Source organism: Alexandromys fortis, unplaced genomic scaffold, assembly GCF_014885135.2.
Source record: "Alexandromys fortis isolate MF-2015 unplaced genomic scaffold, M_Fortis_MF-2015_v1.1 scaffold_103, whole genome shotgun sequence".
In the NCBI taxonomy this organism is placed as follows: domain Eukaryota; kingdom Metazoa; phylum Chordata; class Mammalia; order Rodentia; family Cricetidae; genus Alexandromys; species Alexandromys fortis.
Window position 1 is genome coordinate 308,277 of NW_026067978.1, and position 15,597 is coordinate 323,873.

The 15,597-nt window shown below is 52.9% G+C and overlaps 2 protein-coding genes across 8 annotated transcripts in view; both read left to right on the forward strand.

Moving 5' to 3' along the window:
* Col23a1 (collagen type XXIII alpha 1 chain) overlaps positions 1-13,166 on the forward strand; it is a 55,829-nt gene extending 42,663 nt beyond the window's left edge. The window contains exons 13-24 of the mRNA XM_050157775.1: positions 366-410; positions 1,645-1,734; positions 2,425-2,487; positions 3,065-3,121; positions 3,343-3,369; positions 4,284-4,346; positions 4,430-4,483; positions 4,722-4,748; positions 6,479-6,532; positions 6,699-6,785; positions 9,146-9,184; positions 9,623-13,166. Of these exons, the coding sequence (XP_050013732.1) occupies positions 366-410; positions 1,645-1,734; positions 2,425-2,487; positions 3,065-3,121; positions 3,343-3,369; positions 4,284-4,346; positions 4,430-4,483; positions 4,722-4,748; positions 6,479-6,532; positions 6,699-6,785; positions 9,146-9,184; positions 9,623-9,625 (609 nt within the window). The 3' untranslated portion in view covers positions 9,626-13,166. The remainder of the gene's footprint in view (positions 1-365; positions 411-1,644; positions 1,735-2,424; positions 2,488-3,064; positions 3,122-3,342; positions 3,370-4,283; positions 4,347-4,429; positions 4,484-4,721; positions 4,749-6,478; positions 6,533-6,698; positions 6,786-9,145; positions 9,185-9,622) is intronic.
* Positions 13,167-14,456: 1,290 nt separating this feature from the next.
* Positions 14,457-15,597, forward strand: part of Phykpl (5-phosphohydroxy-L-lysine phospho-lyase) — a 20,769-nt gene continuing 19,628 nt past the window's right edge. Inside the window, exons 1-2 of one of the 7 annotated variants that reach the window (XM_050157602.1) lie at positions 14,457-14,564; positions 15,163-15,281. In XM_050157602.1, coding sequence (XP_050013559.1) covers positions 14,506-14,564; positions 15,163-15,281 — 178 coding nt within the window. In that variant the 5' untranslated portion in view covers positions 14,457-14,505. The other 6 variants (XM_050157600.1, XM_050157601.1, XM_050157605.1 and 3 more) reach the window with 6 other exon arrangements.

Sequence of the window (15,597 nt, forward strand, 5' to 3'; positions counted from 1 at the left end):
TGGCTCAGGATGTACACAACCATTCTGTGGCTTGTCCCTGTTCATCACTCCGTGTCTCAAGACACAGAACCCAGGGTGGGCAGGGTCTGGCTCTGACACTAGTATCCCTGGACTCCATGACTAGAACAAGTCACTAAACCCTGCAGTCCTAATCTTAATCACTCCAGCTGGCAGGGACAGCCACCAGCTCCAGCTGTCCTTCAGGCTGAATACACAGAGGGAAACAGTGGGCACTGAAGCCCATTGGCAGAGACCCGACGCCGGGGCTGTGAGCTGATCAGGGAGACAACAATTCCCACCTTGGACCACTAACCCACTGGCTGCTGAGGAAAGCACAATTCCTTTTGTCATTTGTTCCTTTCTAGGGTGAACTTGGATTGCCTGGTGCCCCAGGAATTGATGGCGAGAAGGTCTCTGAGCCTTTCATTTCTACGTCAATGTTGTACTGGGTATCTCGTGTGTGTGTGTGTGTGTGTGTGTGTGTGTGTGTGTGTGTGTGTGTGTGTGTTACTATGTAGACACCAGTGAGCATCTCCCCAGTTGTTACTCAGTGCACTTGGATTTATCTTTACTGTTGGGTCCCTGATAGGAGAAACATCTTGGACAGGTCATAATTGGTTGAGTGAACCAATTGAAGGAACGCTGTCACTCAAAGCTCCTGACACATGAGCAGAGAGTTGGCCTCATGAGGGCTGGAGCTCAGCAGTAGAGCACTTGCCTAGCATTCATGAGGCCATGAGTTCAAGTCCCAGCACCACTACATACCTGCATACATACATGGGGCTAGTAACCAGGCACAGTAACACACGCCTTTAATCCCAGTACTTTAATCCCAGAAGCAGAGGCAAGTGGATCTCTGTGAGTTCAAGGCCAGTCTGGCCTACAGAGTGAGTTCCAAGACAGTCAAGGCTACACAGAGAAACTCTGTTGTAGAAAAAAAAAAAAGTGGAGCTGAAGAGACAGTTTGGTGGTTAAGAGCTCTTGCTGCTTTTCAGAGGATCTGGGTTTGATTCCCAACACTCACTTGGAGGCTCACAACCGTCTGTAACTCCAGTCCCAGAGCATCCAATTCTCTTCTGGCTCCTGTAGGCACTGTACTCATGTGCTGCATAGACATGTATATAAAAACATCCATACACATAAAGTAGGAATAAATGAAAAAATAATAGTTGACCTCCAGAGTGTCCAGAGATAACACACCAATCCTATCTGCTTCCCATCCACCCCTACATCATAAGGTACCCCAAGCATCCATATGGCTGTCCCTATGGGGTAAGGTGTCCATATGGCTCCCCTATTGCACTCAACCAATGTTCCCAGCTACTTGGGCTAGAGGTGGAGACTTACGTGCAAGAAGTATAATGTAAGGCTAGGTGTGCAGGGACACACACACAAAACACACACAAAGTCGAAGAAGCAGGAACTCGAGGTCATCCTTGGCTTCATAGTCAAAAAGAGAGAGTGGAGACAGGAAGGGATAGAAATAAATGAGTGAGTGAATGAATGAACAAATGAACAAATTAATAAATTAACAAACAAGGTGTGATATATAGTCAAACTTGTTAAGCTGAGGGGTTCACAGGGGTCAGGGGAGAGGAGAATGCCCACCAATCTCCACTGATTCCTTTTTCTGGTGGCTTTCAGGGTCCCAAAGGACCCAAAGGAGACCCAGGAGAGCCAGGGCCAGCTGGGCCCAAAGGCGAAACAGGCGAGATGGGCCTGTCAGGCCTTCCGGTAGGTGGCTGGACTGGGTCTTACCCTGGGGACTTGCTGATGTTGGCAAGGTGGGGGGGGGGGCTCCTCACATGGATGTCCTGCAGCCTATACAACCTCAGCTGCAGAAGGACTTTCACATCCCCACGGAAGTCCTGCAGGGGAGGCAGGGAGACCCAACCAGGCAGAAACCACTTAGCTGAGTGGCTAAGTGGCCCGAGCTGGCCCACCTCCCTGCCCTGCCCTGGAGTCCAGCAACTGAATCTCCCAAGGTCTCGGTTTCCTCACTGCTGACGTGGAGTAACAACTTTCCAGTCCTAGTGGCAGCATGAGCTGGACAGGACCAAGATCTGCAGCTGGCAGTAAACACCGGTCACGGTCATTAGCATTTCTAGTGCTCCTGAGGCCATATTAGAACAGCTCCAGGGTGCTAGCAGCCTCTAGGGACCCATTACCTCACAGCCATTGCTGTGAGCCCGAAGATGACTCAGCCAGAGGTGGCACTGGGATTTGAACCCTCAGCCTCTGCACCATGAGATAGTTTGTCTGTGCCTTTGACATACAACTCCACTCCCTACTCAGAGTGCGTGATTTGGGGAAAACTGGTTTAAACCGTAGAGGTCAACTCATCACTGCTGTGGTGGGGAAGGCAGCAGCTGAGCACAGTGGGCGGGAGGTGACCTTAAAAGCTCACAGGCCACTTTGCCCTAGGGTGCTGATGGTCCCAAGGGAGAGAAAGGAGAGTCAGGATCCGACCACCTGCAGGAAAGCCTGGTAAGGGGAAACTGAGACTGGGGGTGTCCCCACACCTAGCCCAAACCTTATGGGGGACCTGAGCCTTGGTTACAGAGAAGCCACCTGGCCTGACCCCAACACAGGACAGTGGGAAAGGGGGTGATGGAGCCTCAGACTGTGTCCTCCACCCACTTCTAGCTGAGACCCAAAAGTCCTTTACCGAGTTGTACCCTTCTGGGGGCAAGAATGAGGTTCCTCCTTGCCTGGAGGTTCAGAGTGTGGCATCCAGGAATGCTTGCAAGAATGTGGGGAGCTGGGCTGGAGAGATGGCTCAGAGGTTAAGAGCACTGACTGCTCTTCCAGAGGTCATGAGTTCAATTCCCAGCAACCACATGATGGCTCACAACCATCTGTAATGAGATCTGGTGCCCTCTTCTGGTGTGTGTGAAGCAGAATGTTGTATACATAATAAATAAATAAATAAATAAATAAATAAATAAATAAATAAATAAATATTTATTTTAGAAAAAAAAAAAGAATGTGGGGAGCTCCAGAGGGTGAACAGATGGGGGGTTAACAGGCACAGGGTAACTAACCCATTTCTAACCCTTCCTAGGCCCAGATCATAGTGGAGCCGGGGCCTCCCGGTCCTCCTGGCCCCCCTGGTCCTATGGTAAGGATACCAAGTGGTTAGCCAACCTAGGTCGTGGCAGGGTTGGGAGGTAGCCCAGGGGAGGAAAGGCTTCTATGTGTGGGGAGCAGGGCACATCAGATCAAGAAGGCAGAACCCAGGGCAGAGCCACAAGAGCCATTGACTAGCCTGATTCCAGAGGGTCCTGGTCTTAAAGTTTTGACTCAGTCACACAGCCCTAATGATCTACTTTGCTCCTCCAGGGCCTTCAGGGGATTCAAGGTCCCAAGGTGAGTCAGACACACTCTGTTCATGAGAAAGTTTTATTAATGGACAGAGTGGGGCCTCTGGCTCAGCCGGTACATTCCCAGTGCCCTAAACAATGTCCCCAGAGCAGCCCTGTCCCATGTTTGGGGCTCTGTCCTTTCCTTCTCCCTTTGTCTAGGCACCCCAACTGTATCTCCCTTCAAGCCCTTCTCCCACTCCATCAGCCTCCTTGCCTGTTTCCACCCATTTCCCATGCCACCTTTTTCTGCTCCCCCTTCCTTACCCATGCACATCTGTGCTTTGACTGCCCACCGCCTGGACTTGAAGTCTTGGATTCGGTATGTATTTCATTATGTCATATTCTTGTCTCTTAAATCAAAACCTCAAGTGTACTGTGCCATGTGCCTGCCCCAAGGGAGGCAAACAGAACGGAAGTCCAGCTGGCCTCGCTCTTGTCATACAGGTTCTAATCTCTCCCTCCCCAGCGCAGAGGCCCTGTGGAGGACCCTGGGTCATAGAACCCTGCCCCAGTGTTGTGGCCAAGCACTACTTCTGATTCTATTTTGTCCCAAGCTTCAACACGCCATGGCTTGAAGAGACATCACTGGTGGCCCTAGTCCAAGGCTGGGCTTCAGGAAGCTGGTGGTGGTCAGCTAAACTGCTTCTATGTCATGATGGTGACCATCGGGGGCCCTGTGTGTGGCATGATGGTGACCATCGGTCCTGTGTGGAAGAAGGGAAAATGTATACACGTGCAACTGGCTCTAGCATTGAGCAAGCTGGAGTCAGGCCTGACAGAGCCTGGAGTCTCTGTCTCTGTCTCTGTCTCTCTCTCTCTTCCATCTGTCATGTGTATTTCAGTCTCCACACAGACCCGAACTTTCCTGTCCTGCCTTCCCTGTCCCCTCTCCTGACTGCTTTTCCACTTCACTTCCAGGGCCTGGACGGAGCCAAGGGAGAGAAAGGTGCATCGGGTGAGAGAGGCCCTCACGGCCTGCCTGTGAGTGTCGTGAGTGATCTTTCTCCTAGAGGTATTGCATGCTATGCTCTCCGTGCCTGCTGACCTTCTCCTCTTCCACCCAGGGACCAGTTGGCCCACCAGGCCTTATTGGGTTGCCAGGAACCAAAGGAGAGAAGGTAACCACTTGACTTTGAGCCCCCTGCCCACTGTGACCTCACACCCATCATGTCACTCAGCTTTTGGGGGTTCACCTTCTGCTGAGTTCCTGAACCCCCTGGGACCAATTACTATGGCTCTGTGATACCATCCTGCTCTGCCCCTTGTCTGTTACCAGCCACTGGGCTGAACTCTCAGTAGCTGAGTACCTAAGATCTCACCTCCACCTCCTCACATGCCCTCTGTATCTCTCCTCAGGGTAGACCCGGAGAGCCAGGACTTGATGTAAGTTTCTTATGGTCACTGTGGATGACTGGGCCCTCCTGTGTATGTCTTCTGCTCTCACATTGCCCGTGCATATAGCAACCTGGTTAGCTCAAGTGTGGCCCATTCCCGAGGGCTGCTGCTGACTGGCTTCCCTGTGTCCTCAGTGACATCCCCTGGAGTACTATGGGGATAGATAATAGTGAAAATTTGACCAATTTGATGGATGAGTAGAGAATGGATAGATGAGCAAATGGGTTGACAGATGGTGGAAGGTGGATAGACACAGACAGATGGACAATGGATGATGGTTGAGGGGATGGGTGGATGGATGTTGGCTGAAGGAAGAATGATGAAGATATGGTGGGGAATGGATTAATGGATGTGTGGGAATGGATTGATGGACAGGAATGATAGCTGAGGGATGATTGGATGGATGGATGGATGGATGGATGGATGGATGGATGCGTGGATGGATTGATGGATGGGTGGATGGATGGGTGGATGGATAGGTGGGTGGATGGAACACTGTAAAAGGGAGGTGAGGAGAGAAGTAAGGAGGCTGTTGCTATGTATTGATGACCAGTAATGAGGCCTTGGTTAGGGCAGCTTTGTGAAGAGACAAGAGGAAACATTAGTTTGATGTTGATTGCATCAGGCCTCCTTTGGTAAGACAACATAAACTTACAACTGAGAAGTCTAGGGATTTAACATATGTATCCAGGGCACAGCCATGTCAACACCACCAGCCCTCTCCCTCTCTGGTCTTTGCCTTCCCAGTGTGGGAATCACCAGGGAACTGGTTCAGCTCCTCCATACAAGTATCTTCCTGGACCCAATCAGTAGAAAGATTCGCCTCTCTCTACTGGTGCAGAGCAAATCTCTTTGGCTTCCGTTAATTAGTCCTAGCCATCACTGGGTTATAGGGATGCAGCATGCTCTCTGGCCAGGCTTGATCCCCTGTCACCTGGAGCTGGAATGCTCAGTAGGAAGGGAAGGAGAGGTCCAGAGAGGTCATGTGGCAGGGGAGGGAAATGGGATTGATGCAGAGGCCTCAGAGTATGCTCTAGACTTTAAGGAGAGTGTTGTTGCCATGGTGAGCAAACATGGCCAGGAAGAGAAAGACCAGTCAGTCTCCTGACTGGGGGGAGGGGGGTTCACCTTCCTTTGATAAGACAGTGCTATCCCTTACTGCTCTGCCACGTCTGTCTCCTAGGTCTGTGCCTGAGCACGTTTCTCATCTGCACCCCATAGCCTGCCCCAGGAGACATAAGGGAGGAAACACCCAATCCATTTCTGTCCCAGCATCCAGCCCACAGCCCGGGCTCTATGGATGCTTAGTCATGAGGTTGGGTAGGTGGACACTAGACTAAGAGATGAATGCAGAAGAAACCGAGCCAAGGCAGAGAGCACAAGTAACCTTCTCTCAGTCTGTTGAAGATGACCACATGACTTTCATGGGTTTCCACAGTACCAGCTGTGTCTGGCCATGACAGGAAGGAAAAGCCCTTCTCCATAAGCTCTGGATATACCTCTGTGATGGTTCCCGGCCAGAGACAATGTACTCCTTTCCCTGTGCCCACCTGGTACCCAGCATGTGCATAGGCCAGCAGCCAGAACCTGGCAGGTTTTGGGGTCACAGTTATGTGTGGACACAGGAGGAGGATGGCTGAGAGAGGAGCAGAGGTGTCATGTCCCAGAGAAGTGGGTTCAGCCCTCACTTCAGGTCTAACATTTCATCCATCTGGCAGGGTTTCCCTGGACCCAGGGGAGAAAAGGGTGACCGGAGTGAACGTGGAGAGAAGGTGAGGAAGAAGGGAGATAGGGCACGCAGCAGGTGGGAAGATGGGTGCTGGGGCCAAGAACTGCAGAGCCTGGTGGCTGCTGGACCCTGGGGCGTCTCGCTGGGAGGTGGTGAAGGGGTCCCAAACCTGGCAACCATAGCTACCCCACTATTTCCTTCTTATGCAGGGAGAACGAGGGGTTCCTGGCCGGAAAGGAGTCAAGGGCCAGAAGGGAGAGCCAGGCCCACCGGGCCTTGACCAGCCATGCCCCGTGGTAGGTGTCTTGGCAGGATGGAGCTCGGACCAGCCAGAGGTGCCATTGCCAGAATCATAGCTCTTATGCTGTGGACCTGATGTTCCCACCAGTGTGGCTGAAAGATGCAGCCATGTGTGGAGATGGAGGCCTGGCCAGGAAGTGTTTACCACTCCTAGTTACTTCTGTTTACTCAGCCTTAAGGCAGAGCTAACCCATCTCGGGCTAACCTTGGGTAGGGGTAGAGAGGAGCCAGGATAGGAACAGAACCGTTATTTCCCAGAGTCATCAGTAATGGGGGTGTCCTGGGAGGGGGCTAGGGGCTGGGAAGGGAAGCCCAGCAGACACACAGACCTGGTGTGTATTACAAAGTCAGGGAGTGGCCAGCCCCCTTCCCCCACCCTGACCGTGATTGCCTAAGACCTCGCTGAGGTCTGACTTCCTATGGACTTGAGACTGGGCTGGCCTGAGATGGGACTTCTTCAGTCTTTGGGAGAGTCACACCACCCTGCCTCTCCTAGGTCTCTCATTCTCCTTCTGCTCCTTTCCTTCTCCGGTGGTTGGTCTAGCCTCCTCCCCACCCCCGGAGACACACAGACCCTTCCTTCACTTCTCCCCCTCCTATCCGTCTCACTTCCTGCTGGCAATAGCTCTTGATAACCCACCAGGCCCGGTAGTGAAACTCCCACAGTCCAGTTCCTGTTTTCTAGCGAAGTGAAGGGTTTATATCGCAGGGTCTAGAGTGGTACTCAGAAAGGACAGGAAAACGAAGCAGCTCTTCACACTAAGCTGTCCAGATGTTCACTCCCAAGCACCATCGTCAGGGCTTTGGGGAGTAGGCAGACTGACTCAGGGTCAGGGACCTCTACTGGGTCCTCTGGGCTCCAGTGAGTTCCTCCAACCCTTTGTACCTTCCTCTCCTTCTTCCTAGTGGGTCTGAGATATTAGTGAGAGAAAATAAGCAGCCTAAAATCCCAGCACTCAGGAGTCTGAGGCAGGAGGATGGCCTCTGCTGCACAGTGAGACTCTGTCTCCAACACAGACAGCCAGGGGCTGAGGACATGGCTCAGGTAGCGAAGCATTTGCCTTGCAAGTGTGAAAACCTGAGTTCAGATCTCCAGACCCCACGTGGAAAGTTAGGCATGGTGATGTGTGCTGGCGAGGTGAGGACTGGCAAATCTCCGGAGCCCACTGCCAGCTAGCCCAGCCCACCCACTTGGCAGAGTTCCAGGCCAATGGACACCTTGTCTCAAACAAAAGGAGGTGCCTGAGGACCCAATCTCCACATTCACGTGCACACAAGCGCATACATGCACACACAAACATACACACAAACACAAAAAGACAGCTGAGAGGGTGAGAACCCAGTCCTGCTTCTTCAGAGCCTGGACCCAGACTTCCTCCATGTGAGCAAGCCTTTGTCTTCAACACAGGAACATCCTCGATGTGGAGGCAAGTGTGGGGCACCGGGCTCCCGGGGCCTTGTGAAGGGCATCGGGCCCTGCCCTGTGGTACGCAGTCTGGTTGCCGTGTGCTGTGTGTGCAATGCTGGGCCTTCTGGGATGCTTTGGGCTGCTGGTTCTGCCCCCTCCCTTCCTCCTTTCTTCCTTCTGGTGCATTCTACCCCTCCTCTCTTCTCCTCTCCTCACCTTCTAGTCCCCAAACCATACCCCAGCATGCACTTGGAAGGGGCTCAGGGAGTGTGTTCCATGTGTTTTCCCTGTACCTGTACTTTGGAATAGACGGGAATGTTTCTGCCTCAGGGTCCCCCAGGGACTTCACGTTTTTGTTCACCACCAGCTCTCCAACCCCCCAGGCTACCTGAGGAAGCCCACCCATGCTCATATCTGATGGGTGGGTGGACACTGTTGAAGCTTTCAGGCAACCCCATCTTTAATGCCCAGGGTTCATCCTGATGACACTATCTGCCTCCCAGATCCAACCGAAGTGGCCAGGAAGGGCTGGAGAGATGCCAGCTCCTGCACTGTCACCGCTTGAAGACATTCCTGCCCAAATCCTGAGAGCTTTCAGGGCCCCCAGGATGTCACTACTAGCAGGCAGGAAGCCATGCCACCTTTTTCAAAGGATCCCACCCTCCTCTGGCCGGCAATAGCAAATGTCTAACACAGCGCCCATCATATTAGAGTCCTAGATCTGCCCACTACTCACGTACCCCCAAAAAGCACCATGAGAGGATAGGACAAGTGCAATGGGGGACATTATGTCCTCAAATGGACAGAGGAGACTCCCAACCCTGCTTCAGTGGAATCCAGTGGCTTCAAGTAGCAGCTCCCTGGCTACATCTCCTTAGAGTCCCAGCAAGGGTGGGGAAGGTATTGATAAGCCTCATGCCCCTGACATTTAAACCTCCTTTTTTCCAGGGCCCTGACGGGCTGCCGGTGCCTGGCTGCTGGCATAAGGTATTTTCAGGAAAGGGTCTCGAGGGTGGGCCTGAAGGATTTGGGATGGGAGAGTTAGAGGGAGAGAGAGGACCCATGGAACCAGGTATCATCACACAAAGGTTTGACTCTCAGTCTCACAGGGACTGAATGGTCAGGATTTTCAACATTTTTGGTGACTTTGTGGTCACGTGGTCGAGGCTTAGAGCTTGGTCCTGGCTGATGGGTGTCATCTACCTTATTGGTCATCTGGGCCTTGGGTGGCATCTGGACCTATCAAATGAAAGCCATTGGGGAGCCTCCTGGGACTTATCCTCACTGCCCCACTGAAAGGGGCCTAGAAAGAAAGGTGGGGTTACACTTGTTCCTGAAGAAATCGTCAGGGTAGAGGTTTCTGGTGAGGGCCACAAGGACCTCTCCAGGCCCCTCATCACCCTCCATCTCTCCCTCCTTTTCCAGTGATCCTCAGACATGGCTCCCAACCTGTACAGATCTGTTTGGATGTTTTTAACTTGTGTAAAAACAAAACAGTAATATATTGATCTTCTTTATGGGATGTGCCAACGGTGGCCTTTAAACATTTGAGAGTGTGCCAACCAGCCCTAGGACAACCTACACAGGAAGTCGGCAGGAAAGAAGACAGGCCACTCTGGAGAGACTTGTTTGTACGTGAGGGCCCCCGGCAGGGCCTGGCTTTCCTAGAGAAGAAAACGAAGGTGAAAAACGCCTGGCTCAGGTGAGGCTGGACAGACTCCAGGTTGGGCCTGCAATCACCTGATTAGCAGAGACACACAACAACTCTCCTCTGACGCCCCACTGCCCCGTCGTCTCACTGCCCAACAAGACCCCCTTGGACGACTGTTGTACCTTCTTGCCTCTGGACCCTGCCACACTCAGCTGCACTGAGACTCTGTGTTCAACAGGGCAGGCGACGATTCCTAGAATCCAGCACTTGGAGAGAAGGTGATGGAAAGAACCAAGAAGGCCTTGCTGTACCCAAGCTCGGTAGGCTTCCAAAGGCCACTGTGAGAGGAGTTTGTGTCCTCGGGCCTTGGGAAGTGGCAGGGCTCTATGAATGCCTCGGTGTGGCAGCTCAGTGACCCCTGACTGTAGGGTAGGGAGACCCAGATGCACTAGTTGCTACTTCCAGTCTCCTCTCCTCACCCAAAGCAGGAACAGAAGAACTTTGTCAGCTCTGAGGAGACAGGCCTCTTGTTCAGAACTTGGGTCTCACTGGCCCCAAGTCTCCCACCTAGAACTCTGGTCAGCCTGGCAGAAACTGGCCTCCTAGTAGGTGGTACAGACACCATGAACCCAAAGGCTGGTCCTTGCTAGCCTGAACAAAACACCTATGACAGAAACCCCTGTCCTCCGAGAAGGGGCTTCAACACTGCTAACAAAGGTTCCTAGCTACCCACTCCATCCACGGTCTCCCTCTCCTCTCCGTGCCAAGGTGTAATAAACCACACGTGTGTGTCTGGGTATGTCTGTCCTTGCAGACTTCTGTGGTCACCTCTAGCTGAGTTCACCCTGCTGGTTCCTGCTGAAGAGGAAAAGGGCTCTCCCTAGGGGGAGAGCCATCCCAGAATCGAGAATATAGTTAAGGGTTAGGAGATAGGAGGGTATAGGCTCAAGACCTGGACCCATAGATGTCAGCAGAATCCTGGGACCAGTCATATAACATCACTAAGTTCCTGTGTCCTCTTCTGCTGTGCTTCCTAAGCAAGAACACTCCAAACTTGTTGCCTCAAAATATTCAACCTCTCAGTTCCAAGGATTCAAGAGGACGAGCTGGGTGGGTCTCTCTTGGACTCTTCCTCATCCGGTGAGTGGTACCTGTCAGCTAGGATCCCAATGGCCCTGACACCTACCTACCTACGACCCGTTTGAATGGCCTGGGCTACCTCACAGCATGGCCACAGGATTCCTGGAAAGCTGTGTCACCTTGTATGACAAAGCCTCCGAAGTCATATGCTGTCACTTCCTGCCAGAGACAGAGGTTCATCCCAATGGAAGGGGGAAAAGACAGACCCATCTCTCAATGAGCAAAATGTCGATGTCATATTTAAATGAGAAAATTTGAGAGAGTGGATCTTGTTGTAGCCCTTCAGAAATAAACCCAGCTTTCGTGTAGCCCAGGCTAGCCTTGAAATCACTATGTAGCTTCGGATGACCTTAAATTTCTGACCCTCCAGTCTCTACTTCCAAATGCTGGGATTACAGTTAGTGCATCCATTTTTTTTACAGCGCTGGGAACTGACCCTAAGGCTTTCCACATGCTAGGCAAGCACTTGACCAACTAAGCTACATTCTTAGCCTTTGTTGTATAACATCTTAAGAAATGCCTCCTGGGGCTGGAGAGATGGCTCAGCAGTTAAGAGCATTGTCTGCTCTTCCAAAGGTCCTGAGTTCAATTCCCAGCAACCACATAGTGGCTCACAACCATCTGTAATGAGGTCTGGTGCCCTCTTCTGGCCTGCAGGCATATACACACAGAATATTGTATACATAATAAATAAATATTTTTTTAAAAAGAAAACATCATTTAAAAAAAAAAGAAATGCCTCCTGCCACTCCTCTGTAGCATGAGACAGTAATACTTAAAATTCGGATGTGGTCCAGTATGATTCAGCTTTGTAGACTACACAGAGAGCTTAGAACATTCAGACACCCCAAAGTCCCTGTGGCTGGTTGTCCTCCCTGTATCTGCCCCAGGGTCAAGTAGTAATCACAGTATTGTCTAGGGGACCCATGTCATACCTCTGCATATCTTTAGAACAACCTGGGGAGATGCCCAGCAAATGTGCCCATGTCACGGATGACAAACCCACACTCTTTCTCTGTGTGTAGAGAAAAGCAGGAGGCTGCAATAACAATGTCTCTGGCCTCCTTCCTCTAAGGACTGAAGTCTGTGGAGGACCATACTCACCAGACCATACGCAGACTTATTGGTGTGCAGTAGGGGCCCAGCCACACAGGTTATGTCAGGTCCCTACCTCTGTCCCTCTGAGGAGCTGTCGATACGTAGACAGACCATGCTCTCTGCCAGTTGACTGGGTCAACTGGGAAACCAGAAATAAGAAAAGGAAGATGGGTGGAGTGGGCCGAAAGGACTGATGTGGCTCTGGTGTCAATGTCTGCTCTGGAGACACAGCATAGCCTCCCCAGCCTGCCATACTGGGTGCACTCCTCTTTCCGCCGAAGAACTTGGTCCCCTCATCCGTCCTGCAAAGAGAGGGGCTGCAGTGGTAGGTGTCACTATGTCCATTTTACAGATGGGAAACCTGAGGCTCTGAGTAGGTAGTCAGCTGTTCAGGAATGCACAGCCAGGCTGGAGTGACAGGCTTGGAATTAGACCCATGCTCTTAGAAGTCACCTCCTTTGTCTGCAGAATTGTGTGGCAGTGTATGGAATCTGCTGGGAGGTCCCTTGTCAATGGGTGGACAGCAAGTAGAGCTTGGTGGGGGTCGAAAGCCAGGGGTCTCCCTGTTCTTTCTCAGCCGGGCTGCAGTAGACCATTCTTGGCCCGTTGCTGCCCTCTTGTGGCCTCATACCTGAGTCCTTGCACAAGGACATGCAAAGCCACTTGAGTCCTAGGCCAGCCTGGAGTGAGGACAGAGATTGACTTGTTCAGGGTCTCAGATGAAACAATGGGGAACGCCTTGCCTCACCAATGAGCCTCAAGGACTGAGAGGCTTTGGGTCTCCCTGTCTAGAGAAGAGGCTCTCTGTAAGTCATTCAATTCTGGAAGGAGAGAGGAGTCTGTTTATTGAGTCCTGAAGTGTTCCGTGACAGCTAAAGCAACCACCAGGATGGCTGTCCCCCTGAACAGATGGACCTGCGGCTTGAGAGACGCTGACTGACTCCATTCCCACCCTTAGAGAAGGCCTTCAGTTATCACAGAACTGGGGGACACTCCTGCTGTTCAGTGGACAGAGTCAAGGCGAGCATACATCTGAAATCCTGGACACTCCTGGCCAGTGGTGAACATGCCCACTGAGGATGCCCGCTGAGAAACCCTGCCCTAGAGTCAGGGGTGGGGGCAGGGTTTTTTTGTTGTTGTTGTTTTTTTTTTTTTGCTTGTCGAGAAAGGGACTCAATCGATAGCCTCGGCTGGTCTCTTAACTTGCAGTTCGGCCTCCGCCTCCCAGGTGCCGGGATTACTGGTTTGCTCTGCCATGCTCCCCTCTACATCCAATCTTTGCTCAGCCCCCTCTTTCCTCTCAGTCTGTGCCCTCCTGGCCTCCAGTGTTGCCTTCAAGGTCAGCTGCCAGAAAATGGACAGATATTTAGCATGGGGCCCGGGGCAGGCAGGAAGGGGCTTTTTGAGCAGGAAGGTGGACTCTTGGGTAGTTTTATGGTTACATACATGCAACTCCACTCAATTTAGGAAGATGGAAGACTCTGTGGCTGGGTGGTGGTGACAGGATGCAGCAATGAGAACATGCTAGTCCCTCTGGATTGTACCCTTCGAAATGGCTTGTTTTTTTTATGTATATTTTACCACAATAAAAACAAGAAATGCAAGAATATAAGGTTGTTCTTTAATGTTTTTCTGCAGTTTTGTGGAGAAGAAATGAGCTATTGGCTAATGGGCAGAGGGCTGGCATGTGGGCAAGACTGCCCCAGCCTGCTGAGGGGCAGTCCTCAGCCTCTGTCCAGGGTTTGTCCAGGTCCCAGCGTCCAACTCTCGGGGCGGTATCTCTGTTCTCCCAGTTCCCTAACCGTAGAGGTCTCCTGTCACTCAGTGTGCTAGCTCAGGAGGCCTGCAGCAGGCCCACTGTGAGTCTGGGAGCAAAACCCTTTCTTCTCCCAACCCTCTTCCTATCTGCCCACTGCAAGATTCTCTTCGCGTAGCGACATGTCAAGTTCACCATGCCTGGGCCTAGCAAGAATCTCTAGGGATCTCCGTGGTCGGCCGCAGCAGTGGCCCGGAGCTCTCCTGCACCAAACTGGGAAAGCCTGCGTCCTTCCAGGTGCCCGTCATTACCCTCACGGAACATCACGCTTTAAGCACAGAGAGGGCAACCTGTTGGGCGTGTCCAGCCTCAGTCCTAAATCCCATTCAACAGGGCGACCTGGAGACACGTTCTTGGGAGCCAAATCCCGGGGGTGGGAGAGGCGAAGGGCGAGAAACAACCCTGGCCCAGCGCAAAACATCCGCGAACCGTGGCGTGGGTCACAAGCGAGCTTGCGCGTGGCTTGCAGGACTAATTAATTGAGCGCCGGGAAGGGAGCTCCCGGGGGCGGGGCCAGCACTGAAGCCCCGCCCCAAACTAACGTGGCTGGCGGAGGCGGGGCCGAGCGCGCAGCCTCTGGGCCCTGACTGACAGCGTGGCGAAATGGCCGCGGATCGGCGCCCCAAGGGAGCCACTCTGGACTTGAGGCACCGGCTGCTCAGGTACCGCGTGCGGGCTTGGAAGGCGCGACAGCCCCAAGTCCCTGACTTCCCCGCCTTTCTCAGCCTTGGCTTCCTAGAAGCGGCCGCGGGCCACCCCGCGGCTCCGGGACGTCCCCTGCCCTGAGAGCGGGCTTTGCCCCCAGCAGCTGCCTGCAAGGGAAGACGGGCTTGGCCCGGGTGGGCAGCCGGGTCGCAGACAGGGTTAGACGAAGTCTGCTCTTGGCCTGTGAGGGGGACCCTTGGCTCCACGTGGAGAGGAGGCGGTGGCTGGGGCTAGCCACCCCAACCAGGGGCAGTAGGACCCTGAGCTGGCAAGGAATGTTGAGGGGTTAAGATCCAGCTCCTAACACGGGGCTTTTCTTCGGGAAGCCATCTGGAAGATTCTTTCACCAGGACTGGAGGAACTGATGTCTGTGCAAGCAAAAGTGAGCGGGCTGCCAAGGCTTAGCCAGTTTTGTCTCAGCAACTTTCTGCCCCGTCCTGTGTCTCCTAGGCATGAGGAGGCAAGCTTTTGTCCTTTCCAGAAGGCGGCTGTGATGAGTGCCGTTCCCGCTCCGGTCTTTAGACCGGGCTGTCCATTCTTTGCCTGTCCCCACAGCTCTTCCTGCAGACTCTTTTTTCCCGAGGACCCTGTTAAGATTATCCGAAGCCAAGGGCAGTATCTGTACGACGAGCAAGGGCGAGAGTTCCTGGACTGTATCAACAACGTAGCTCATGGTCAGTACGACGCCTCGCCCTTGGTGGGGCAGGAGAGGAAGCTGAGGCTGTAAATCTGATAAGCAGCTGGGGTTGAACAGAGCAGAGAGCCCCCCAATCTTTGGGAAGGAGCCTGAAAAGGCCCACACCATATCTGTGCTAAACCGGGCCAGAGTCGTCAGAGGGTGGAGGCTTTAGGGTTCAAGTTCCACTTAGAACTCACAGCATGCTGGGCATGTAGCCTGCCCAGCCATGACCACCGATGTAGCATGAGCTCAGCCCTGAGCAGGGTCATGAGAAATGGCCTTCAGCCCTGTTGACTGTTGCGCGCGTGGGG